Source organism: Camelus dromedarius, chromosome 23 (genome assembly GCF_036321535.1).
Source record: "Camelus dromedarius isolate mCamDro1 chromosome 23, mCamDro1.pat, whole genome shotgun sequence".
Lineage (NCBI taxonomy): Eukaryota > Metazoa > Chordata > Mammalia > Artiodactyla > Camelidae > Camelus > Camelus dromedarius.
The window spans coordinates 25,373,458-25,398,763 of NC_087458.1; the positions used below are offsets into that span (position 1 = coordinate 25,373,458).

Consider the following 25,306-nt stretch of genomic DNA (forward strand, 5'->3'; position numbering starts at 1 on the left):
TATTTTGATATTAGCATTATATGTCAAATTAATACAGTTTATTTACATTCATTACGTCATACATCCTCTCTCTAGATCTATATTCCCCCTGGTTGGAAATCCAGTTAGGAAGCGTAAACAATGCCTCAGATTTTCTAAATAAAAATACCAACTTACTCTTACGGAAGGCTACATCAAGTTTTTAAACTAGGTCCTTTGCTATATTATTTGGGAATGGGTTTTTCCAATATTTTCTTCAGTTGTATAGTAAAATTTTTACACATCTCTATTATAAGAATAGATTAGAGAAATGTTCTCATTTCTCTGCATTGTTCTGGACATTTTATATTTATCAACTTGTTTAATTCTTTTAGTAAACCATGAAGTTGGAGCTGTTATTAATCCACATTTTATAAATGAGGAAACTTGTTCAGAGAAGCTAAATGAGGTCACATAGCCAGGATGTAATGGAGATGGGATATAAGCCCAGGCAGTCTGGCTCCATAATCTGTGTTCTTTAACACTACCTTTTAGCAGTTAGACCTGGTAGTTACTTTATCTAAGATGTTTAACTTTGATCTAGTAGGTCAACTAATGGAATCTAAAAATCAAATTTGGAAAAAGTGTGATTATCCACAAGCCTCTAAAAAATAGAAATAAAGACTTCATCTCCTTGACTACACTAATTTAGAAGGTGATATTAGCATATATTCTTTGTAGTAACTTACTAGTGGCTTTTTTGTTTATGTGGGTTAACATCATATAAGATTGTCTCTAGCTTTCTTCATATTGTTACTCAGTGAATTGTTACCATTTTAATCAAAATCACAACGAGGTAGAAGTCGAAAGACCTTAGTCAGGGTAAGAAAGGAAGGAGGATTCTCAGTTAAAAAGGAGAATTCAGATCAATCTAAGATGAATTTGACTATGTGTAAGTGTCCAGGAGTTAAATATGATCTGTTTATTTCCACCGCCTCTCACCCTACCTCTCTGACCAAGCTACTTGCTCCCTTCTTTGCATTTGCAGGGTGTTTTATGTACACATTTATAATAGCAGTTACTACCCAGTGCTGTCGTTATTTGTTTAGGTATTTATTTGCCCAAAGAGACTGTGGATCTTTGAGGGTACAGATCATGTTTTGTTTATTCGGACATATAGTAAATACTCAGTAAATCTTTAAGTGCATGAATGAGTATAATTATATTCTTTCTTTCATTAGTTGTCTTATACCAACATTTACCCCTCCCTTATTTCCTTCTTTTTTCATTTTCTCTCTTCTGTAAATTTTTCCTGCCTCCCAGTTTGTACTTTATGTCACTGCTTTCCTTTTTTTAATCCATCCTATTGTGGGACACAATGTGGTGGGCCAGTGTCGCAAGCAGTAAAAGAATTTACCAAAGGCAAAGGATGAGGATAGAAGAAGAGTTTATTAGTTTGCGCTGCCATAGACAACAGCAGGCCACACAGACAAGCGGTGCCCATGTGCACACCGAGGGCCGGGTATTGGGGTCTTTTATAAGGTAGGGTTACAAGGTGCCTGATCAGCTTGTGTACAAGCCTCTGTTTGGTTGTGGGTGAGGTAGAAGTTTAGGGTCTGTGAAGGGCAGTGGGATTTATGACTCTGATAAGTGGACAGAGACAAGCCAGCCTGAGCGACTGTGAGATTTGGCCTTGCCTAGGACTGTTAGTTTATTAGGGCAACATGCCCAGTAAGAATGTACTTTATCTGATGAGGGATCACAGGCAGACATCTGAGAGCCCAGGAATAGGAGTCGTTGGACTTTGAAGGATGTCAGCTGGCCACACACATCCCTGTGTCTCTTTGTTTTATATTTAATACTCTCTCCTCTCCTCTGCTCTTACAGAGGTTTTCTATAATAGCCATGTTTTAAGACTAGGTTTGGCAGGTTGTAAGAGTAATGGTAGTCTGTCTCATGTCAGTGAGAAATGAGAAATTTGCCATAGCCTACCAGTTTCACAAAAGTCCGTAACTACAGACTAAGTTAGACTTCCTGATCCTTTGCTGTTATATCCTAAATTATCCTCTTCCTTATGTCTCTTTAAATCTTTGAAGCCCATTCTGCACCTAGAATTTCTTAAAATACTATATAAACTGGTACCAGAACCTCTTCATGCATAAGTGATTAACATGTCAATCCCTAACACCCCTCACCCCACCCCAGCACTCCCCACCCCAAAAAAGAATTTGCTGTATCTGAAGCTGATGGTTGCAAACAGTGTAGCTTGTCTGGCTTACTGAACAACTTACTTGAAAGAGTAAGCGAGTGATAAAGAAACCATGGACTCAAAATATATGAGCTCCAGAAAATAATGTCTAAAGCCTGTATTGTGTCCTGCAGACCCCTAGTCTAATTTCCAAAGCTCCAAAGCAATATCTGTCATAGATAATTGATACCTAGGATTGATTTGTAAACTAGCCGTTTGTCTCCCTGAAATAATTAAGGGAATTATTTAGAGAAAGAATGAAAGAACTGGCCAAGTCTGAGAGGAGAGAGCCAGTGTCTCAGGCTGAATATGTCCATTAAATGACTATACCTAGATGACAGGAGAGCTATAGATTTAGACTCATTTTCTCAAAACTGATGCTTAGAATTCCTTGTTTTAGGAAATCCATTTTCTGTGTAAAATAGAAAGGGTCTGACAGCGTGAGGATGAAAGCTGCCTCATCCCATCTTCACTTCACTCTAGGTCTCTCAAGGCATTCTGGACAATTTGAGCCTATTTCTGGTGATTAGTGTCTGATAATCCCTCTCTCTGCAATGCCAGGATTTTCCTTTGCAGTAACAAACAGGCTTCCACAGAATAGGGTCAGGATGTGTTTTTCTTATAGGTCTTCTGTAAAATTGGAATGTGGATAATACCTAGCTCATGGAATTGTTGTAGTTAATGGATTGTAAGAAATGCATTATGAGAAAATTACATAGCATGGATTAGTGCTCAGTACATTTAACGTAAATTTATTTATCATTGTTTTCGTAACAGTGGGATGTGGACTGGTTTTTGTGGTGTAATTTCAAGACAAATACAATGATCACCATGGCATTAGTGAAATGAAAATGACTTTCATTAGAGAATAAGGCGTGCTTCAGACGAAGTACCATCCTTCCCTTCCTGTCCTTTGTAAGCAAAGAGGAGCTCGGTGTTCAGTTAGCTAAGCTCCTATTGCTAAAATGGCAAGATATTCCAGAAATTATTATGGCACATGGGTCTCCAGCAAAAATTGTCTTATACCCTAAAGCAAAATGTCCTCTCAGTGCGTCTGCCTTCTGCCACACTCTCTTTGCTTTCAACTTTAGCTCTTCCCGCCTCTCTGCTTTCTGTCTTCTAACTGTAGCTATTCCTGACTTTCCCCTGCCCTACTCCTTTCATTCTTTTCTTAGTCACCCATTCAACTCATAACCTTCATTACTAATTCCCAACCTAGCCACTGTTGCCAGGTCCCTGTGTTTGTGATTGATTCATTGGTTTCCATTTTATCAACTAGAGTAATCATGCTACAAAGTCAGACATGAATTAGAGAAATTTAATAAGAATTTTCTTGTTTCTGTGTTTTCTGATTTTTTTCTTCCTCCCAGTTTCGAGTATTTACAGCCCCCTTCCATAAGGTAGGCTTTGCTGATTTCTGGCTGGCCGACCAGCTGAACAGCCTGTCAGTGATACTGATGGACCTGGAATATATGATCTGCTTCTACAGTTTTGAGCTCAAATGGGATGAAAGTGGGGGCCTGTTGCCAAATGATTCAGAAGGTAGGGTATGAATGTGCATCCACACTGCTGAACTGCCAGTGAAACCAAGAAACACTGGGAATGATAGCTGAGAAATTTAAGATCATCTAATAATATTACAGACTTAATTAAATGTACTTGGCACTCTGTTAGCAGTCTCTTTATCTGATATAATTGGCTCTTAAATCATATATTATAATTTTAGCCATTCATTTGCCAGAAGATTTACAACTTACATTTAAAGAATTTTAAAACTAAAGAAGTTCTGGTACATTGGTAATTATATCACAGATAGATGCTTTAGTGCCAACAATTGCCATCACAGTATTGCATTATAATGATTAAAAATACTGATTATTGAGAGCTAGATCAAATGCTTTGAGAAAGTGGTTAGAGATTGTTTTTTAATTCTTATTGGGGACCTTGTTTTTCTTCTGGCTCTTTTTCTCACTCTTAGTTTATGCCAGGAGTTCAAGTTATTAAGGAATTTTACTTTAATGACAAAAGCCAAATTTAGACAGATTATGTAATATCTAACTCACAAAAGTTAATGAAGCCAGTGCCAACATATTTTCAGTAGATAACAGCAGATAACAACTCTATTGTTCGTTGACCAACTATGATACGTTTCCAGAATTTGAAGAATTGATTTACCAACTCCATTCTTCTCATTTTAAAAATACAAAATCTGCTTTGTTTTTCAAAAGGAGAACAAAAGCATGAATGAACAGCCTATAGTAGGTGTATTAATTATAGTGTTTTGGAGTTCACTGGAGTCACCAGTGATATTTGTAAGTTTTCCAGATGTTTCAGGCTACAGAGCTAACTTAATTTTTTTTCCTCTTTGATTAGTATACTCATCTCCTAATTTTCTTATAGTTTTGCCACACTCCAAAGAAGGTGATTCCAGAACAGATAGAAATCTGAGAGGGCAGATTTTCCTACTAGGCCCCACTATGTATTTACCACTATGTATTTGCAACCTTACAAGTGCAAAGAAGAAAGTGATTCTGAAACCCAGGTTTCTTGCCTTTATGTAAGTTCAGGTAGTTACAGTGTATGACTGAATGATGTGAATAAGTTGTTTTTTTTTTTTAATTGTAATTTTTTCTTCTTTGAAATCTTCACAGAACCAGAAATTTGCCACAAATATTCATATGGTGTGCGGGCTATTGTTCAGTGCATTCCTGCTTGGCTTCGCTTTATCCAGTGCCTGCGCCGATACCGAGACACAAAAAGGGCCTTTCCTCATTTAGTTAATGCTGGGAAATACTCCACGACTTTCTTCACGGTGACGTTTGCAGCCCTTTACAGCACTCACAAAGGTATTCTATGATTGTGAAGAGATTTTTCAAAATCCGATTTTCACCACTTGAGTCTTACTTTTTGGTTATCTTTCCATTTATTGTGCTCTTTTGTCCCACTGAATCTCCTGTCCCCTCAGTTACACTAGTTTGTTCTTGAACACGATTTTAGTCTTATTCCAATATATACTAACAAGTGCCTTTAAAAAGAATAAAAGTCATGCAGAATAGGAAGGATTTGTGATAACATTTGAAATCCTGAATTACGTTTGATGGACTCAATCCAAGATACCTTGGGTTTTCATTTGGTTTTTTTTAGACTTGTTCATTAATGAGGTTGGGAAATGCTAGGTAAAATAGATTCCCTCTGGCAATCATGTATATTTTTAATCGCTTTCCTTCACCCAGTAGTAAGGATTGTTTCCAGCCCATTTAACTGCAAATTGAGTTCCGGGATCTCTCTAGTTTCTTATCTCCATGGCAACCAGTTATTACTTGAGACTGCTCTTCTGTTGGGAGGAGAAAAAAGCTTTTAGGTTCTGAGCCACATGCAGTCACTCCTTTTGAATTTTTAACCTTTTTCTGAGGACTGTCAATCAAAGATCTCACTTCCTTTTACTAAGGTGCTTTCCTCCTTTGTCTATTTAAATCAATATCAGCCCACACCTTAGAGGCTGCCCTCTTATCTGTGGGTGGTAAAGAAATGTTACTAATTGAAATTATTACAATTACTTTTAGATACTTTGGTAAAATAATTTTTTTCTGGTGATTTTTTTTTAATTGAGATGCTGTATTCTAGGAGCCTTAGCTACTGTGCTAGAATTGCTGCTTATCTAAAGTGTGTCTGATGGTCCTGAAAGATTAGGGTGGTTTTTCTGTAAAGCTTGCGATTTGGTCCAGCAGAACACCTTTTAACATACTTCCATTTTTTGCAGTAGATTCTGCAATTATAGTAATAATGATAATGCAGCCAATAACTTTACGACTATGGAGTCTCTCTTGTTAAATGATGTAATTTAACTAAGTATCTCAGTGAAGGAAACACATCCTAAAGCTCTCTTAATTATTTTTTCAATTCCTGTCTTGCTTGCACCTGTTTTTTGGCTAGCTCCTCAGACACCCCACTGCACTTGCTTACTTGTCAGTCAGCATGAGTTATTGGTAGGTTTTGTACTCAGATTTTGCATCTTACCCTTTCTGCAGGTCTCCCCCTTCAGGGATTCCACCCCCTAAATATCCATCTGTTCCATCATTCCTAACTGTTCTAGAGGCACTGAGACTGATTTTTCTGTGACTAGAATGAAAAGAGGGTATTGGGAACACCCTCAGCCAAAAAGCCACAAACTCACAATTCTTATTCTTTGTTGTCAGTATCTTTTCAGAGTAAGCTTAGGCTTTGTGCCTGCTTTTGGTGGCTTTTTAGTGCCTTCTAATAGTTATTCTGTATTTTTTTTAAATTTAATTGACTTATAATATTGTATTAGTTTCAAATGTACAACATAATGATTCGATATTTTTATATGTTACAAAATGATTGTAAGTCTAGTTACTGTCTGTCACCATACAAAGTTATTACATTGTTATTGACTATATTCTGTATGCTACATCCCCATGATTTAATTATTACAATGGCAAGTTTATACCTCTTAATCTCCCTCACCTATTTCACTCATCCCCCAACCTCTCTTTCCTCTGGCAACCACCAGTTTGTTCTTTGTATATGAGTCTGTTTCTGTTTTGTTTGTTTTGTTCATTTGTCTTGTTAGATTCTACATGTAAGTGAAATCATACAGTATTTGTCTTTCTCTGTCTGAAATATTTCACATAGTACCCTCTAGGTTCATTCATATTATTGCAAATGGCAAGATTTCATTCTTTTTTATGGGTGAGCAATATTCCTGTGTGTGTGTGTGTGTGTATACACACACAACTTCTGTAGACCACTGCCTTGTAGTATAGTCATTTTAACAATATTAATTCTTCCTATCCATGAAAGCTCCCATAATTACAACTTTTGCTATAGAATGCTGGTTTGCAGTCCAGGCATGCATCATGATTCAGAGGTTAATAGAGAATTTATAAATCAGGCAATTGATTTGATACATGGTACCCGAATGGCTCAAGAACCCTTTACTTTTCTCCCATCCTGGGTAAAAATGAGTATTTTTTTTGGTTGAATATTTTAGGACATAATGTATCTTTAGCTGTACTGGTGCTAATCAGTAAGAAGCTGAATATCTGAATTCGTCAAATCTGCAAACAGTCCAATCTAAAAACCTAAAGCTAGAAACAGCAGTTTGGATGGTATTATCTTCAGACTTTTTTTGCTCATGTACCCCTTCAAAGAACTTTTTAAACTGTATTATTATTTTATTGTTTTTATTTTATTATTTTAAACTATATTACTTCTAGGACATTTTTAAGTTTAAATCTAAACCTTTTTACCTTAAGTGTAAATAATTACAAAAAAATAGTTTCCAATGTATTTTATTTTTTATTGAAGTGTAGTCAATTTACAGTGTACACCAAAACAATTCAGTTATATATATATTTTCCAATTCTTTTCCATTACAGCTCATTACAAAAAGTTGAATATAGTTCCCTGTGCTATACAGTAGGTCCTTGTTGTGCAAAGGATAAATTTTATGACGGGGGAAGTGTAGAAAATGGTGAGATAACCTTGTTCAGACTCAGGAATCTGGGTCTTTTCAGAGAACTAGCCTACAAGAGTTACCATGGTAACAGCATTATTGGGGGCATTTTCAAGATTGTTTCAAAGGTTATGTCTTATATTATGCTGCATGATTTGTTAAAATGGAAGTGCAAGAGTTAACTCTATACCTAGATCATTTTTTAAAACGTGAGGGAAGGGGTTTAAGCCCATTTTAGAAAGAGTAAGTATGATAGTATTGCAGCTAGCCCTCACTTGTAGTAAGAAGTAAACACACTAAAGATTTCAGTATACTTTGTTTTCTATCATTGATTTTAGAAATAAAGAAATTTAGTTAGCAGCCAATCTCCGTATTTTTAAGAATTCACATTTCATTACAAGCAAGTCAAGTCCTACAAGTTTTTTGTTGGAATTGGGAGTAGAGGAGACAGGAAAGTGCTTAAAATGGTTTTTGTGTGTCCTTGAGGTTTCTTGGCTTTAGCAAGGAAAAGCCTGTGGGAGGTACAATAATAGAAATAGCCATTGTGTTCTTTCTAACTCATTGATGGGGAGAGAGTACTTCATTAGATGCTCTGTTTTTCATTTATAGTTTCTAACGTTCTAAAATATTTACAAATTCTTAGTGGATTTTGTTCTTTGCTATTCTCTCAATACATAGAAGGAAAAAAATCTTCTTTTAAAAATACTTAATATTTTACTTTAGACTTCTCTGTTAGCATTCGCTATTAGTTGTTTAAAAAATACTTGAAAAAAAGAGATTCTCTACTCACTTAAAAGCTGAGTTCGTTTATATTTATTTGCCTGATTGTTTTCCAGCACCCAAATCACTTGTATCTTCTAGATCGCTTCTTGTTTAACATTCTGTAAGGGGTGCTGTGCCCCCTAATGAGGATTCCTCGGCAGTAGTTCAGTGCCTTCAGTGCAAATAGTCATCTCATTGTTTTGGGTGAGCACACACAGTCCTGAAGTGCTTCCTCTCTGGGGTATGGCCAGTTTGTTACCCTTTCTACTCTGAATAATAGCATCTACGCCAGGATTTCTAAATTTTAGTCTTGTTATACTATAATAGAAATGCTATTTTTTTTTTAATTTCTAGGGAAACTTTTGTTCCATTAACTTTTTAAAGACGTACACAAATTTTTTTAAAACAACTTATTTGAATAAATGCTTTCATTTTGGGCTTACTGTTGGAAGTAGCTCAAATCTTTAACCCTTCTGAAATTGGATATATTTTACTATAGTTCTCTAACCTAACTAATAATACAGACAAGAAATAGATTATTTTAGAATTCACATTTGTCAGCATTGGCTTTAATCCTGCTAATGCCATTAAATCAAATTTGAGATATTGTTTATTTCTGATTATTAATTTGACTTTAACAGTATTTTTGAGTAGCTTTTATCTACTTGGCATTGTGCTGATTTTAAATGATTTCATAAACATTACACTAATAGCCCACTTACAGTTCACCTTAAATTGCTTTTATAATATTAATTATAGCTTTGAATAAATTTTATATCATCTTTGTTGTTTAAAAGAAGAAGTTTTTTTTTAAAAAAAGTATCCTTATACTCTGATGCTGTTTTTGGTCTTTTCTCTAATCTTTGTTTTCTTAATTGCTCTTGCAACTAACAGATGTAATTTGTTAGCATTTCTATGTAAATTGTGTTGCTTTTGAAACATTCATGCGCAACAATTTAAAGTTTAAAAACAGTCTCTACTATTGTTCAGATATTGGTAGAGGATCTGTGATATTTAAAAGAACAAGCTGAAAATTATTTATGAATTCAACTTACGGAATAATTTGTCTAATTGGAAAAGAAGTTAAATACAATTACAAATAAAATTTTAAATTTCAATTTATGTTTGATATTATATATAATTTTACATGACAGTATTATTGGTGAAAACTATAAACATCAAAGAAGGTTATAGTATCTGGGTATTTTCAGCAAAAAGAAGAGAAAAAATGAGCAGGCAAATGAATTATAAGGCCTTCAGTTCCTGGTGGGTATATGTTACTCTAGGGAACATAAGTCATAGATTATACATGAGTGTCTTTCTTTCAGAATTTCATAGTATAATATAATAAGTGTGCTAATCAGATATTGCTACATAAGAAACCACCTCAAAAGTCAGCAGCTTAAAGCAGCAGTATTTCATCCTCCTTTATACATCTGTGGGTCAGCTGGGAACTGGTGGAACTGGCCTGGGCTCAGCTGGAGAGCTGGAACTGCTCCAGGCCGCTGTTTCCACCAGGCTTTTGGCTTTTCCCTGTACCTTGTGTTTGTTACATTTTTGTTCATTTTGGGGCCCCAGCCAAAGGGACAGCAGTTATCCAGGGAAAAACTTCACATGGGGCCAGCAGAAACAATTCCTGTTGCACAAACACATTTTAAGTCTGTGCTTGCTTCATATCTGCTAACCTCCCACTGACCATCCTGAACAGCCAAATCAAATTATTAGATCCAGCATCAATTGGGTAAGAGTCATGGAAGAAAGGAGTGGGTATTTTTAAACTGTAATATAATCACCACAAAATGAAAATCAATTTTGACTGATTTTTCTAATTGGAAAATGATATAAACATAATTTTGCAGAATAAATAAACATGGCTAATAAACATATGAAGAATGTTCTTCTTCACTGATAGCAAAAGATATGCAAATTAAAATCATTTAATCAAAGAAGTGATGATGCTTGTTGCTGGCAAGGATGTAGAGAGATGAACTTTCTGTTGATTGTAAATTGGTGAACAATTTGGTAATTCTATCAAGAGTCTTAAAATCATTCATACCTTTTGACCTAGTAACTCCCTTTCCATAACTTTTTCCTAAAAAAGTAATCAGAGAAGTGGGTAAAAATGAATATATGTTCACAGCAGTATATAGTAAAAAACTAAAATAATCTAGTAAATGTCCAGCAGTAAGAGAATAATTTAATTATAGTGACTGTGTGGTACATACAGGGGCTTGTCAAAAGAAACCCAAAGCACCTGCATATAGTAGATGAAGAATAATATTTTAAAGCTAAAAATTATTGAATACTCCTATAGACTAACACTTTTAGGCATTTAACATGTATTAAATCATTTAATCTTCACAGCAACCCTATGAGGTATTAGAATCAGAGCTGGACAGAACAGTAGTTAAAGTAGCAAAAGCAAACTTTATTCAGGAACAAATGCAATTGAGGAAAAGAGATCTCAGTACAGAACTCAGCTTGTTTCTGAATATAGAAGGAGCAAGTGGGGACTTATAGCCAAGGAGCAGGGTGGGAGTCAGTGGGTGGAAAATTACTGGCTAAACTGACTTAACAGAAGTTTTCCTGTAAATAGACGGGGTGATCAGATGCCAAGGGTGGAGGATGAAGAATCTGATGAAATATCAGGGTGATCGGAATATTGAGGATAAAGGTTCCTCTCAAAACTGACTTAGCGAGATTCTTCCTACAACTGGGTAATGCATGTTTGAAAAGGACCAACACCAAGTTTGAGGTCTAGAGAGCTTAGAGGACCCTGACTCAAATTAGGTCAAGGAGAGTCTTTGTCAGAGGTGATCACTTGTTCATCATTTTTTAGGTGAGGAAATTGAAAACAGAAAGGTTGAGTTCCTTGCCAAAGTCCAACAGCTGTAAAGTGGAAGAACTAGGTTACGAATCTGAATACAACAGTATAGTTCTAAAGTCAAGTAACAAGGAGGAGACAAAGATAGAATTCACACCCAGGTCCTGTGATTATTTTTACTCTACCATACTGCCCTCTAATGTTACAGAATGACCTGAGCTCTCCCCAAAGGTAAAATGTTAAACTCATGGTAAGGAAAGAAACATCAGATAAGACAGTGTGCTGTCCCTACAAGTGCCAAATAAATTTGTGTTTGGGAAAGCACAGAGGTACATTGAGAGAGAATAATTTAAACTGACTTTTATGTGGATAGGTCCACTTTCTAATCCTTTTGTCCTAATGGCCACATCCGTGGAAAAACAAAGACATTGCTGGGAACTGGCTATTTCCACATTAACAGTGACACACTTTTATTAGTACGAGCAATGTGGAGTCAGCCCAACTATGTAAATAATTTCTCTCTGCCAGAATTGAAAGTCATTGTGGAATTGGAAGGGAACAAACACTAGCATATTAGTGTTTCAAGTGATGTGAGAATGGTTTGACATGAATAATTCGCTTAGAGTTATATTCTTTGTTAGGGTCTTAAAGTCACTTCCTAAGAAATACCAGAGGTTATTAGGTATTTGTTAAAGCTGATTGGCTATTTCCTTAATATATATTGTTAATAAACATTCCAGCATGCTTCCTAGAATGTAGTAAACAAAATATGGAAAGACCAGTGAGCCTAATACTTGGTTTCATTGGCAGTATTTTGAATGAGGTGTAAGGTGTGGTTTTAATTGAAATGCTTAGAGTTTAAGAAATTTTTCTTATCTTAAAAGCAGTATTTTCTTTATATATTAAAAAAATAGTGCTGCTACTTAATAGGGAGGAGAATAAAAGCATCTGCCTACTGTTTGTTTCTTTGTTTGCTCTCTTGCGGGATTCTCAGGGCTCTCTGTAAATACTTTCGGTTGTCTCTGAATAATACCCTAGAGCATATTTCGTTTAAAGGCAGAATTGTATTGCTTGCAACTGTTTTATCCTCACCAGGAAGTCTTCTCAGAGGAAATGAACATCTATCAGATAAAGTGAAATACTGACACTTACACAGCGTTTCAGAGCTGTTGTAGAAAAGACCAAATCACTGAGGAAGGATGAACTGAAAGTCTAGGATCTGTTGTATAATTTTCCTCTTCTCAGTTATGACTATATGACTAAGTATATTTCCTTCCTTAACTGAAAAAAATTTGTTATTTGAAGTCAATTTTTAAAATTTATCTTTTATTTACCCTTCTATTGCAGAAAGTGGAGTGTCTTCACTTAGGAAGCCAGATCCATCTCTTTGCTCAATTTTAGTCAAATCCTCTGCCAGGAAGAATTTTAGAAGCACCATCTTAATGAAGGGTACTACTTCATGTTGAGAGAAAGAAGATGGGCTTTGAAGTTACCACAACTAAGATAATTTAAGAGTATTTTACCATATCACTAGACTGAAGTAGAAAAACCATGTGATTGATCGATCATCTTGGTAGATGCCAAAGAGACACTCATTAATTAAAAATATATATAAGAATCATTCCCTAGTACCATCTCTAAAAAAATAAAGTGAATAAACCTAATTACCTCCTCCCTCAAAAAAATATAAGAATACTTCTTAAATATAGCAAGTGCTGGGTATATATTATGGTATACACACATATCCATATACATGTATGTATCACATACACATCTATCGATCAGAATCCCAGACCAGCAGCTAGAATCATGACTAAAGGTGAAATATTAGAGATGTTCTCATTAAAATCTGGACCAAGGATGTCTATAATCATCATCATTATTTCATATTCTGACTATCATTATTATACAAGAAAATAAAAAAGTAATAATATTAAAACTTAAAAGCATGAATAAAACTAACAGATAATATGGTGCTCTCACTTTATTTGCCCTTTTATTAGATTTTTTATGGTGAGTGTACAGTTCTTTTATAAACAGCAAAAATAGTTATTTTCATTAAAAATAAATTAAAAGGAAGTTGGTCTAGACTGTCTTTCTAAGGCCCCTTCAACTCTTTATGTTCTATTATTTTAGTGGAGCCAATGTGTAGCATCTTAGCACATGCTATTTCATTTTGAACCTGATATTAACCCTGAGAGAAAGTGGATATTATTATTATTATTATTATTATTATTATTATTATTATTATTATTATTATATTTTAATAAGTCAGGAAGGTTAAATTGCCTGCCCTGCCACATGGCAGTAAGTAGCAAAACCAGAATTCTCAGTCCCTGAATCCATTCCTTTTTCTACTCTCCAACAAGACAGCAAGATGTAAGGCTGTGATCCTCAAACTTTGGTATGTGTGTGAATTGCCATGGATTATTACTTTAAAAACGCATAATTTGGGGCCCACCTAATCCTGAATTAATAGGATTAGGGTGATGATCCAGAAATTTATATTTTTAACGTAATTAAAATATAACTTACATTTTAATGTAGAAACAACTGGGTTTGCATACTGCTTTCTCTTACTGTGTTATGTGTAAGGTCTTGGACAGTTAAGCAGTGACTGGTAGAGATTGCAATAGGACATCCTGAATAAGGACATGGACTTTGGATCACTGTACCTTGGGCATGTTACCTGATAAAGAAGAAGTCCCCACTTCATAAGAAAGCTTTAAGGAAATATGTGTTAAAAAGTTTCTTAGGGAGGAATGAGAGCAGGGCAGAGACAGACCAGAAGTGTTACTCTAATGGAAGTCTCAACACACACACACACAAATCTAGAAAGAAGTACCAAGGGTTTTTTACTGACAAAAGGATTGTTTCCCCATCAGCTTTTGTTCTGCTTAAAGTCATTAGAGACTATGTAAACTTTTTTTTGATTAACACTCAAGGTGGATTAATACTGTGATTGATGAGATGGTTCCTGGATTAAATAGTTGAATAGGTGTTTCAGAAATGGCTGGTAAAATTTGGGATAATACAGGTTTTACTCTATTTCTAATACCCAGTTTGAAAGAAAAGGCATCAAATGAAGGTTTCTATAAAAAGGCTTCACAGTTTGGGACTCTGAGATTAAGAATTGTTTCAGATGGCTTTTTTAGATCTGGTATGTTATACTAGTTTAGAATATTGGCAGGTTGTGTGGAAAATGGTGGAAGAAGATTTTGCATTCCATCTCTATCTGTGCATGCCTCCTATTACATATACTCTCGCTTCCTTCTTTCTAGATCTGTTAATTAATCATCATGTAGAATATATATTGCTATTTTTTCTTATATTTCTATATTTCATTTTTGTGATCTGTATTTATTTTTTATTCAGTTATTACTGTATCCTGCTATTATGACTGCTTAAGTCTTTTACAGTATCTCATTTCCATTTTTAATTGGCCATAATTTCAGTTTGTGTTTATGACTTAATTTTTTTCAGCTCAATTAAGAAAAATGTTGCTATCCATGTGAATGTAATACCTGAAGCTTTTTTACAGCTTCATAATAGAAGCACTTGAGACAGTATCAAAAACTTTTAGGACCTTTATATTTCTTTGGAAACTGATTGTAGTCAATAGCACTCCATTTAGTTGAATAAATGAAACTGTCTCTTTGCAGGAAAGACAGAAACACGCAATTTTATCCATTCCAGAATTATTGTTATTTAGTTATAATACAAAAGGAGTGAGGAGAGACTGAAGTCAGTCTTTAATAAAATCACTGAAGAGATCATTTGTTATTGAAGAGTCAGTAAATAAGTATACAAATAGTAAATTGTATATAAATACAATTTAGTAATTGAATTGCCTTCTTGATTACATCTATCACATCTATTTTATTCGACAAACATTTTTACAAAACACGTACAGTGTGTCAGACTGTGCTAGATGCTAGGTATGAACAGATAAACACAACATATCTTGCCTTTAAGACATCTTCTTGGAGCCCACAGTTTAGTAAGGGAGAATGACAAAATAGAACATGAAAACTGTAATAATACTGTATTATCGGTATTGTGTAGGGTACTGAGGTGGTTCAAAAGAGGCAGTGGTTAACTCAGTAAGGATTTTGAGGAAGAGCCAAATTTTTTTAATTAAACTTTTTTTCCTCACATACAGTTGTTAGAGATAATACAGAGATCCCATATACCCTTCACACAGTTTCTCCAGTGGTAACATATTACAGAAGTATAGTATAGTGTCACAGCCAGGGTATTGACATTAATACAGTCAAGATACAGAACAAATCTATCACCACAAGGATCCCTCATGTTGCCTTTTTATATTCACACCCTCTTCCTTCCAGATCCTACTTTATCCCTAACCCCTGGCAACCACTAGTACTAAATATGTTCTCCATTTAATCATTTTCTTGTTTCAAGGGTGTTGTATAAATGGAATCATATAGTCCTGTAACCTTTTGAGATCAGCCTTTTTTTTTTCACTCAGCATAATTTCCTGGAGATTCATCCAAGTTGTTGAAAGAATCAATAGTTTGTTCCTTTTTATTGTTGAGTAGTATTCCGTAGTATGGATATACCATAGTTTAACCATTCACCCATTGAATGATATTTGTGTTGTTTCCAATTTCAGGCTATTGTGAATATAGCTGCTGTAAACATGCATGTACAGGTTTTTGGTGAACATAAATCATCATTTCTCTGTAATAAATGCCCAAGATTTTGATTGCTAGTAGTATGGTAGCTGTATGTTTAGTTTTTTTTACAAATTGCCAAACTGTTTTCCGAGTAGCTGTACCATTTTATATTCTCATCAGCCAAGTATGAGTGATCTAGTTTCTCTGCATCCTCACCAGCATATGACAATGTCACTCTTATTTCAGCTATTATTTTACATGTGTAACGATATCTCATTGTGGCTTTAATTCTGCTGAATGTCTTTTCATATGCCTGTTTGCTGTCTATATATCCTGTATGCCTATTTGTTTCTTTTGTCCATTTTCTAATTGGATTTTTTGGTTTTTTATTGTTGAGTTTTTAGAGTTCTTCATACATATTGGATACTAGCCCTTTGTTGGATAATATTTAACGATCAGTGGACTTGATTTTTTAATACAGTTCTAGATTTACAGAATAAGCACCATATACCTGCCTCGCCTCCATCATGCCCCCACTCTCACAGTTTTGCCTATTATTAACATCTTGCATTCGTGTGGTACATTTGTTGCAATCAATGAACCAATGTAAATAGAGTATTATTAACTGTAATCCAAAGTTCACATTAAGATTCCCTCTTTGTATTGTACAGTTCTATGAGTTTTGACAAATGCATAATGACATGTATCCACCATTACAGTTTCATATAGGATAGTTTCATTATCCTAAAAAATCTCCTGTGCTACATCTGTTCATTCCTCTCCTTCCCCCAGAGCAACCACTGATCTTTTTACTATCTCTATAGTTTTGCCTTTTCCAATATGTCAGTGTATAAGTCTTCTACTTTTTTTTTCAGTGATTGTAGAGGATCATATTGTTTAATTTTGGTGTCCATGTGTTCATTGCTAGTACATAAAAATACAGTTGATTTTTGTATATTTATCTTACCCTGTGACCATGCTGAATTCATTCATCCAAAGAGGGTTTTTTGTGCTTTTTTTTTGTATATTCCTTGGAATTACCCACATAAGCAATCGTGTCATTTGCACAAAGGGGCAGTTTTATTTCTTCCTTTCCAATCTCTATGCCTTTTGCTTCCTTTTTTTTTTTTTTTTCTTTACCTTATTGCACTGGCTTGAGTTTCCACTACTGTGTTGGATGAGGATGGTAAGAGCCTTGCTTTGTTTCTAATCTTAGGGGGAAAGCATTCAGTTTTTTACCATTGAGTATAATAAGTAAAATTTCCTCAACTAATGCTATAGAGTTTTGGTTGAGGAAGCTTTATCAAGTTGAAGTTCCTCTCTATTCCTGTTTTTCCAAGAGTTTATTTTTTAAATCATGAATATGTGTTGAATTTTTTTTCAGATGCTTTGCCTAGATCTTTTGATATGATCCTGTCACTTTTCTTCTGAGTTTTAGCCCATTCTTGGTGAATTACATTACTGTTTTATGAATATTGAAACAGTGTAGCATCTTTGGAACATGATGTATAATTCTCCAAATATGTTGCTGAATTCTGTTTGCTAATATTTTGTTAAGAATTTTTACGTCTGTGTTCATAAGGGATAGTGCTCTGTACTTTTCTTTTTGTGTTCTGTCTTTGGCTTTGGTATAGGTGTAAAACTAATTTCATAAAATAAATTGGGAAGCTTTGTCTCTTCTCCTAATTTGTAGAAAATTCCTTTAAAATTTTAGTAGAATTCTCCATTGAAACCATCTTGGCCTGGAGATCTATTTTCGGGTAGCTTTTAAATTGCAAATTTAACTTCCTTAGTAGTTATCAAGACTATTTAAATTATATATTTCATATTGGGTGAGTTGTGATAGTCTTCGTTTTTTTGAATAATTTGGTCCATTTCTTCTTAGTTGTCAAAATTTTAGAGTTATTTATAGTATTCCCTTATTGTCCATTTGATGTTCTCAGAGTTGGTGGTGATATCCCCTTTCATTCCTCATGCTGGTAATTTGTGTCTTCTCTCTCTATCAGCTATACTAGAGGTTTGTCATTTTCTTGATCTTTTCAAGGAACCAGCTTTTTGTATCATTGATTTTTCTCTCTGTTTTCCTTTTAATTTCACTGATTTCTCTGCTTTATTATTTCCTTTCTGCTTGCTTTTGATTTATTTTGCTTTTCCTTTTCTAGGTTCTTGAGATGGGTCCTTAGATTATTGATTTGGGACTATTTTTCCTTTCTAATGTATGCAGTTGTCTGTATAATTATATGTATAGTGCTGTGCATTTTCCTCTCAGTAGTGCTTTAGCTGCCCCACAAATTTTGGTATGTTATATTTTCATTTACTTTAATGTATTTTAAAAATTTCCCTTGAGATTTTGTTTTTGACCCAAGAATTATTTAGCAGTATGTTGTTTAGTTTCCAAGTGTCTGAAGATTTTTCTGTTGATTTTTATGGCCTATCTTGGTATGTATTTATTGGGCACTTGAAAAGAGTGTTTGTTCTGCTGTTATGGGGTGGAATGTTTTTTAGGTCCTATTGGTTGATGTTGTTGAGTTCTGTATCCTCACTTATTTTCTGTCTACTTGTTCCATTAATTGTTGGAGGAGGAGAGTTGAAATCTCCCAACTATAATTGTGGATTTGTCTGTTTTTCCTTTCATTCTATCAGTTTTTGCTTTATGTAATTTACTACTCTGGTTGTTTGATGCAGACAGAATTGCTACATCTTCTTGGTGGCTTGACTTAAAGCATTTTTATCATGGCTTCTTTAAAATGTTCATCAAATAGTTCCAACAACTGTGTCATCTCTTTTTGGCATCTACTGATTGACTTTTTTTCATTCAATTTGAGATCTTCTAGTTCTTGGTATGACTACTGATTTTCAGTTGAAAGCTGGACGTATGTTACGAGATTTAGCAGATACATACACACACCTTAATTAACCTTTGGATTTGAAACATTTCCTGCTTTTACTTGGTAGCACTATCTGCCAGCCAGCAGCTTCGGCAGCAACACCGTATTTCTCACAAATACTAGTGCATTTGTATGACTGAGTATTTTGTTGTATTTTGTACATTTTTATTAAAATGAGTGGAAATTATAAATGATAGCACACTTCATCACTAAAAAGAAATGTCTCAAATTTAATACAACTAAAACAAAGATGGAAATCATTAGGCATGCTGAAAGCAGCAACTTTTATTTTTATTATTTTTAAAAATTGAAGTATAGTCAGTTACAATTTGTCTTTCTGGCGTACAGCATAACGTTTCAGTCATACATATACATACGTATATTTGTTTTCATATTCTTTTTCATTATAGGTTACTATAAGATATTGCATGTAGTTCCCTGTGCTATACAGAAGAAATTTGTTTTTTTATCTATTCTATATATAGTAGTTAGTATTTGCAAATCTCAAACTCCCGGTTTATCCCTTCCCACTCCCTTTCCCACCAGTAGCCATAAGTTTGTTTACTATGTGAATCTGTTTCCATCTTGTAGATAAGTTTATTAGTATCTTCTTTTTTTCTTTTCTTTTCTTTTCTTTTCTTTTCTTTTCTTTTCTTTTCTTTTCTTTTTTTTTTTTAGATTCCACCTATGCGTGGTATCATGGTATTTTTCTTTCTCTTTCTGGCTTACTTCGCTTAGAATGACAATCTCCAGATCCATCCATGTTGCTGCAAATGGCATTATGTTGTCGGTTTTTATGGCTGAATAGTATTCCATTGTATAAATATACCACATCTTCTTTATCCAGTCATCTATTGATGGACATTTAGGCTGTTTCCATGTCTTGGCTATTGTGAATAGTGCTGCTATGAACATTGGGGTGCATGTATCTTGAAAGCAGCAACTTTTAAGCATCAGTGCCAACACTAAGGATTTGAAGAGATTAGCTGTGTTCTGTTGTATAGGATAAAAATGAAGAATGTCTGTAAAATGTTGGGAATAATGTCATTATAGTGTCTAAAAGACAAGGAAGATATAATAAGGGGTTTTATTTTCTTATTTTTAGCTCTCAGGAAACAAAATCCTTATATAGCATGTACATCTGTTACTCGACTTTTTCATATTCAGTTTTATACAAGTTTTCAGGGACACATTGTATGTGTAGGCTGCCAGGAACCATGTTGCCTTCCCCAGATATTTGTTGGAAGGTAAGGCATTATGCAGAAAATTTTTAAATGTGTAAAACACAGTTCTTGCCTTCAATTCAGTTTGACAAATACTGAGTTTCTACCATGTGGAGTGCAGTGCGTAGGCCCTGGAAAAGTACTGACACGAGACCTTTCCCTAAAAGACATTACAATTTAATTGAAAATACAAATACATACACAGTTCACTCCTTTGTGAAGTTAAATTGTTTCTTAAATGCTAGGTAAGGTACAGTCTTATAAGAAAGAAAAAAGTATGTTGATACCATAATAAAAGAATATAAGCACAAACAAAAAGAATATCATAGGAAGGAGAGATTAACTTCTTTTTAAACTTTCATGTGTTATTTTATCCTTTGCTAACTTTTATTATTAAAGCTTTAGTCATCTCAGAAATGTTAACTTGGAAGGAGTTTTCATGATAACTCTCACTGCTTTCCTCAAGTCCCCAACTCAGTCTTTCCCTCTTTACTTGTACAGACTACCTTCGTCTCTTACTGCCTTGAAAAACTGAACCTGTCAGGATGCGTTTTCCTTCAGCTATCTTCTCCCTTTGTACATACTTGTTTAATCCAAACATATTCTCACCATATTTTTCCCAGACTTGGGAACAAGTTTTCCCATCTAAGTGCTCTGGCCTCCTTTCCTCCTTTCTCTTTCGGGATCTTGCTCTGGCGGTCACCCCTTTTCTTTCCTAAATCTTCAATCTCTTCATCATTACTGGCTCATTGCTTTCCACCTATATACATATTCAACAGTCTCTCACCCTAAAAAGATCTTCCTTGTCTCAGTAAGCCATCTGGTCTAATCCATTTCTTTTTCTCATTCCTGTATCTCAAAACAGTCGTCTGCCTTCTCGCACTGTCTCTATTCTGATAGTCACAATGACTTTATACCGTAATTTAAACATATTTACAAATCTTGAAATGTTTACAAATACCGAATTAGAATTTATACTTTGAAAGAGTTAAAGAGAAGGTCTGTAAGATTTGAGAGAACGCTCATCTCTTTGGCTCTTTGGTGTAAAGAAACACAGGGAGAAGAAACTCAACCAAGTTTAGTCAAAAGCAGTGTAGACAGAAAACTTCTGTTTCTGATTATATCATTGCCATTTCCTTAGAAGGGGCTTGTATTATTTTGGATGTTCCTAAATGATGTCAACCACTGTCTATATGTATATGACTCCCAAATCTGTATCTCAAGTGTCTTATTTTTATTTCCAGTTGTTTTCTGGCCATCTTCCACCTTGATGTCTCTTAGGTGTACCTCAGAGTCAACATTCCAAATCTAAAGTTTTCTCCCCCAAAGTTTCTTCAGCGTTGTTCCCCTCGACCCTAGTCTTCTCTATCTCAGTTCATGACACTGTCCCACCCAGTCACCCAGGTTAACAACTAGGAGTGATCCTTGACTCTACCCTTTATCTCATTTCACAGTTCACCAGTACCTGACAATTTTAGTCCCTAAATACTTCTCGGTGTTTGTCTGACCTCCCTATACCTTATATCTGCACTCAGCTCTAGGCCTCGTCATTTCTCACTGGGCTACTACAAGAGGCTTTTCATTAGTACACCACTTCCAATCTCACTCCTCAAACTCATCTCCTCTGCAATATCTAGCATTGCACTGTTCAGTAATGCAGCTACTAGCTGCATGTAGCTGTTGAGCCCTTGAAATGTGCCCTGTCTGAATTGACATATGCTGCAAGTGTAAAATACAAACTGGATTTTGAAGACTTAGTATTAAAAAAAGTGTAAAAGATCTCCTTAATAATTTTATGTTTTATATTATGATTATATATTAAAATAACATTTTAGATATATTAGAGTAAATAAAATATATTTAGATTAATTTTACCTGTTTCTTTTTACCTTCTAAAATATGGTTACTAGAAAATGTAATGTTGTATGTGTAACTCTTCCTCCAGCCTTGCATGTAGCTGGCTCCTTCTCATTACTCGGGTGTCAGCTTAGAGACCTTTTCTGCCTGAACACTCTCTGAAGGAATTCCGCCAGTCTCAGTCATGTCACCGTGTTCTGTTTTCTTCATGGCACTCTTCACTGTCTGATGTCATCTTGTTTATTTGTATATCTGATAATTGTTTACCCCAACTAAGTAGTAAGCTTCATTGGGGTAAGAAATTTGCCAATTGGTGAATAAGATTCACTTACTGTGCACATGGTACATAGAATGATATCTGGCATATAGTAGGGGTTCATTTGTTGAATGAATAGTTTCTGCTCTTTGACATGGCTCTTTCTGCCTCACAAACCTGGTGAACTCAAGACCGTTAACTTTCAAGAGACAGCTCAAGCTTCCTCCAGGAAGCCTTTCGAGGCTATTCCCCATCCTGAAGACCTGGCGTATTGATTCCTCCTCTGTGCACAGTTCTACAATTGCACTTACACACTGTGGTTTTGTCTATTTTGTCTCTCTCCACTTAGCCCTTAATAATTCATCAGTACATCCCCATTCTCTAAAATATACCTGGTTACCCAGCAGACGTTCAGCATATGTTTATTGAATGTAGAAGTAAACAGATTTTTCTTTGGAACTAATCTTAAGTATTTTAACTATATAATAAATAGTAGTGTTTTAGTATTGTAGCTTATAGTAGTAGACACTCGGTAAACATTTGTTGAATAAATAAATGAGTTCCTGTGTACTTTTTAATTATAAAAACAATAACCAACATTAAACACTTGTTTAAATTATTTATAAAATATTCTCACCCTAATAGCATAATGCTTAGCATTCTCACCCTAAGCATGTTTTGCTTAGCCCACATTCTTCCTTTGTTTTAATTATACAGGTAAAACATGGATATGTATGTATCACTGTAAAAATAAAATTTAACTAATACAGAAATACAGAAAGTTAAAGTGAATCCTTTAATGATCTTTCTTCATAAGGGTTAGCTACCCCTGTCTTTTTCTGTAAACATGTTATATACAGTATGAAATAATAATATATGTATAGTTTTTAAATTCTGTTTTCCACATACCTTAGAAATGTTTTTAATGTTACTTAATAGTTTCATGGACCTGTTTTTTGAGCTGTGATGGACTTAGAGATACAGTTCTGTCTAGTACAGAAAAAGTTCCTTGGATAAGATTCCTATTACTAGTTTCCTCACTTATCCTCAGGTGGGCCTAATGATTTCCATTTTTGTCTCAATCACTTTAAGATTATGAATTTTCTATAATCAGAGAGTTGGAAAAGAGTCAAAGTCTGGATTCAAACCGAGATCTTCTAACTTCAAATCCAGTTACCTTGACTTGACTCTCTCTCTGAACTCCGGCTTCCTTAACTGTAAAATGGGAGTAAAAATGTCTGTCTTGCATGCCCTATGATAAATTGATAATAACCTGAGGAGGTGTAGTACATGTGACCTCACATAGTAACAGATACACTAAAGATCAGGGAAGTATCTATATTCATTAATTTTCAGAGAACCATATTAATCTCATAATTTAGTTTAATTTTTACGGGGTTTTTTTTTTTTTTTTTTTTGGCTGTTTAGGTTTTTGCGATGTCAAGCTCATTCATAACTCAGCTTACTTATATAGGTTTGGGCTTTGAAACAGTGTCCCCAGTCTATTTTCATTTGTTTCCTTATTTAATTTCAGATTAAAAACTAGTAAGCTGTTACCAGAGTAGAATGGTTTTGGCTGAAGGAAGACTATTCATTTTCTCTTCACACGGTGCCACTTTTTTCATTTTTAAAATATCCTACCTGAAATATAGTTCAGGATGATGCCCGTATGTCTTTTTTCTGGTTTCTCTCTTAGCACTTTTCCCAACATACTATTTTGCTTTAATCCTTCCTCTGATGTCTATGGGCACAAAACTCTAAGAAGCTTTTTTTTATTTGTTTTAGATTTAGCCGATGCCATTACCATACATATGTCTGGTATTAAGTATGCTTCTAAGATGGCAGGTTGTGTAATAGAAGCTTAGGGTAGAATAGCAATGACTTGATTTTCTGTGATTCTGAACATTACTAAAGTGGGCTACCAGAGGTAGCCAAGAGAGAATTAGATGTAATTGCTTGCCTAAGGTGATAATATCTTCCCAGCACATCCCCTGAATACCAATGAAGGCAGATGATTTCAGGAAGAAGCACTCCTCATTTGGCAGATGGGAGAGATCAAATAAGGGGAATAGTTAAAAGAAAAAACAGAATGTAGCATATGTAGACCAGGTGCATGTTAATCATTATTTGAAGTCCATAAGATAAAAATTACTTATTCCAAAGTATTCTGTTAAAGTATTTGTTTTTTTAAAGCCAGTAAGGTTTTGTGTATGTTTCATAGAAATTTCATAGAAGTAATATGGGCTTAGAAAGGAGGAAGGCACTTGATCCATTGTACCATTTTAAGAATTACACTCTAAGGATAGGACTTGTGTTTAAAATCTAGAAGAAATAAAAGAAAATTAGCACACTATTTTTATTTTTATTAATTCCTTTTTTTTAACTCCCCCCCCCCACAGCTTCCTTTTATATAATAATTTGAACACAATGATTTCTTCAGTAATTAGGAAAGAAATTAACTTTCAGTAATAATACTTGATATTACTTACCTACACTCACTTGAGAAATACTCATTTTTCCTGACCTCTTGTTAAATGTGACTATGACTTTATTCTCATTTTACTTCTTTTACTAGCAAACAAGATGATGGCTCATTGTTACAAAAACTAAATGAGATAATGTATTTAAAGCATCTGGCACATAGTGAGCATTTAGTTAAAAAAAGAATTGCAAATATAATTTACAGTTGAGTTGCTTGTCTTTATTTCTTTGTGTTGATCTTGTTTTGAAAATAGAAAAGTGAATTTTATTAAGTTGCTGAATTTGCTTTCTTTGCAAACCTTAATAGATGAGTTACAGGATTTTTTTTTTTTACTACAACCGTGATGCTAATTACTGAACAGTACTACTCAGCTAGAGTCTGTATCTGTCTATAGAAAGACGTGAACAGGTATGTGAGAACACATCTAACTAAACTTGGATAACAAGTAAATATTTTGTTAGGCCTTTTAAATTGGTGAATCATATGGCACAATGTTATAGTATAAATATTAGCCCAGTTTGCTTTCAACAGAGAACAGTTTTTGTAGAAATAGCTTAAACCTGAAAATGTGTTTATATCCAAGCTTGACTGTTCATTAGAATCAGTTGTGGCCCATTTAAAAAACTCCTGTTTCTGTTCCCTACCACTGACTTCCCAGGAGGAGAAGCTAAACAGTGGTGTGCTAGTATATG

The 25,306-nt window shown here is 34.5% G+C and overlaps 1 protein-coding gene across 1 annotated transcript in view; it reads left to right on the plus strand.

Annotated features, from left to right (window-relative positions):
• The window catches only part of XPR1 (xenotropic and polytropic retrovirus receptor 1), a 164,248-nt gene that overhangs the window by 119,171 nt on the left and 19,771 nt on the right, over nt 1-25,306 (plus strand). The window contains exons 10-11 of the mRNA XM_031435657.2: nt 3,577-3,748; nt 4,858-5,052. Coding sequence (XP_031291517.1) covers nt 3,577-3,748; nt 4,858-5,052 — 367 coding nt within the window. The remainder of the gene's footprint in view (nt 1-3,576; nt 3,749-4,857; nt 5,053-25,306) is intronic.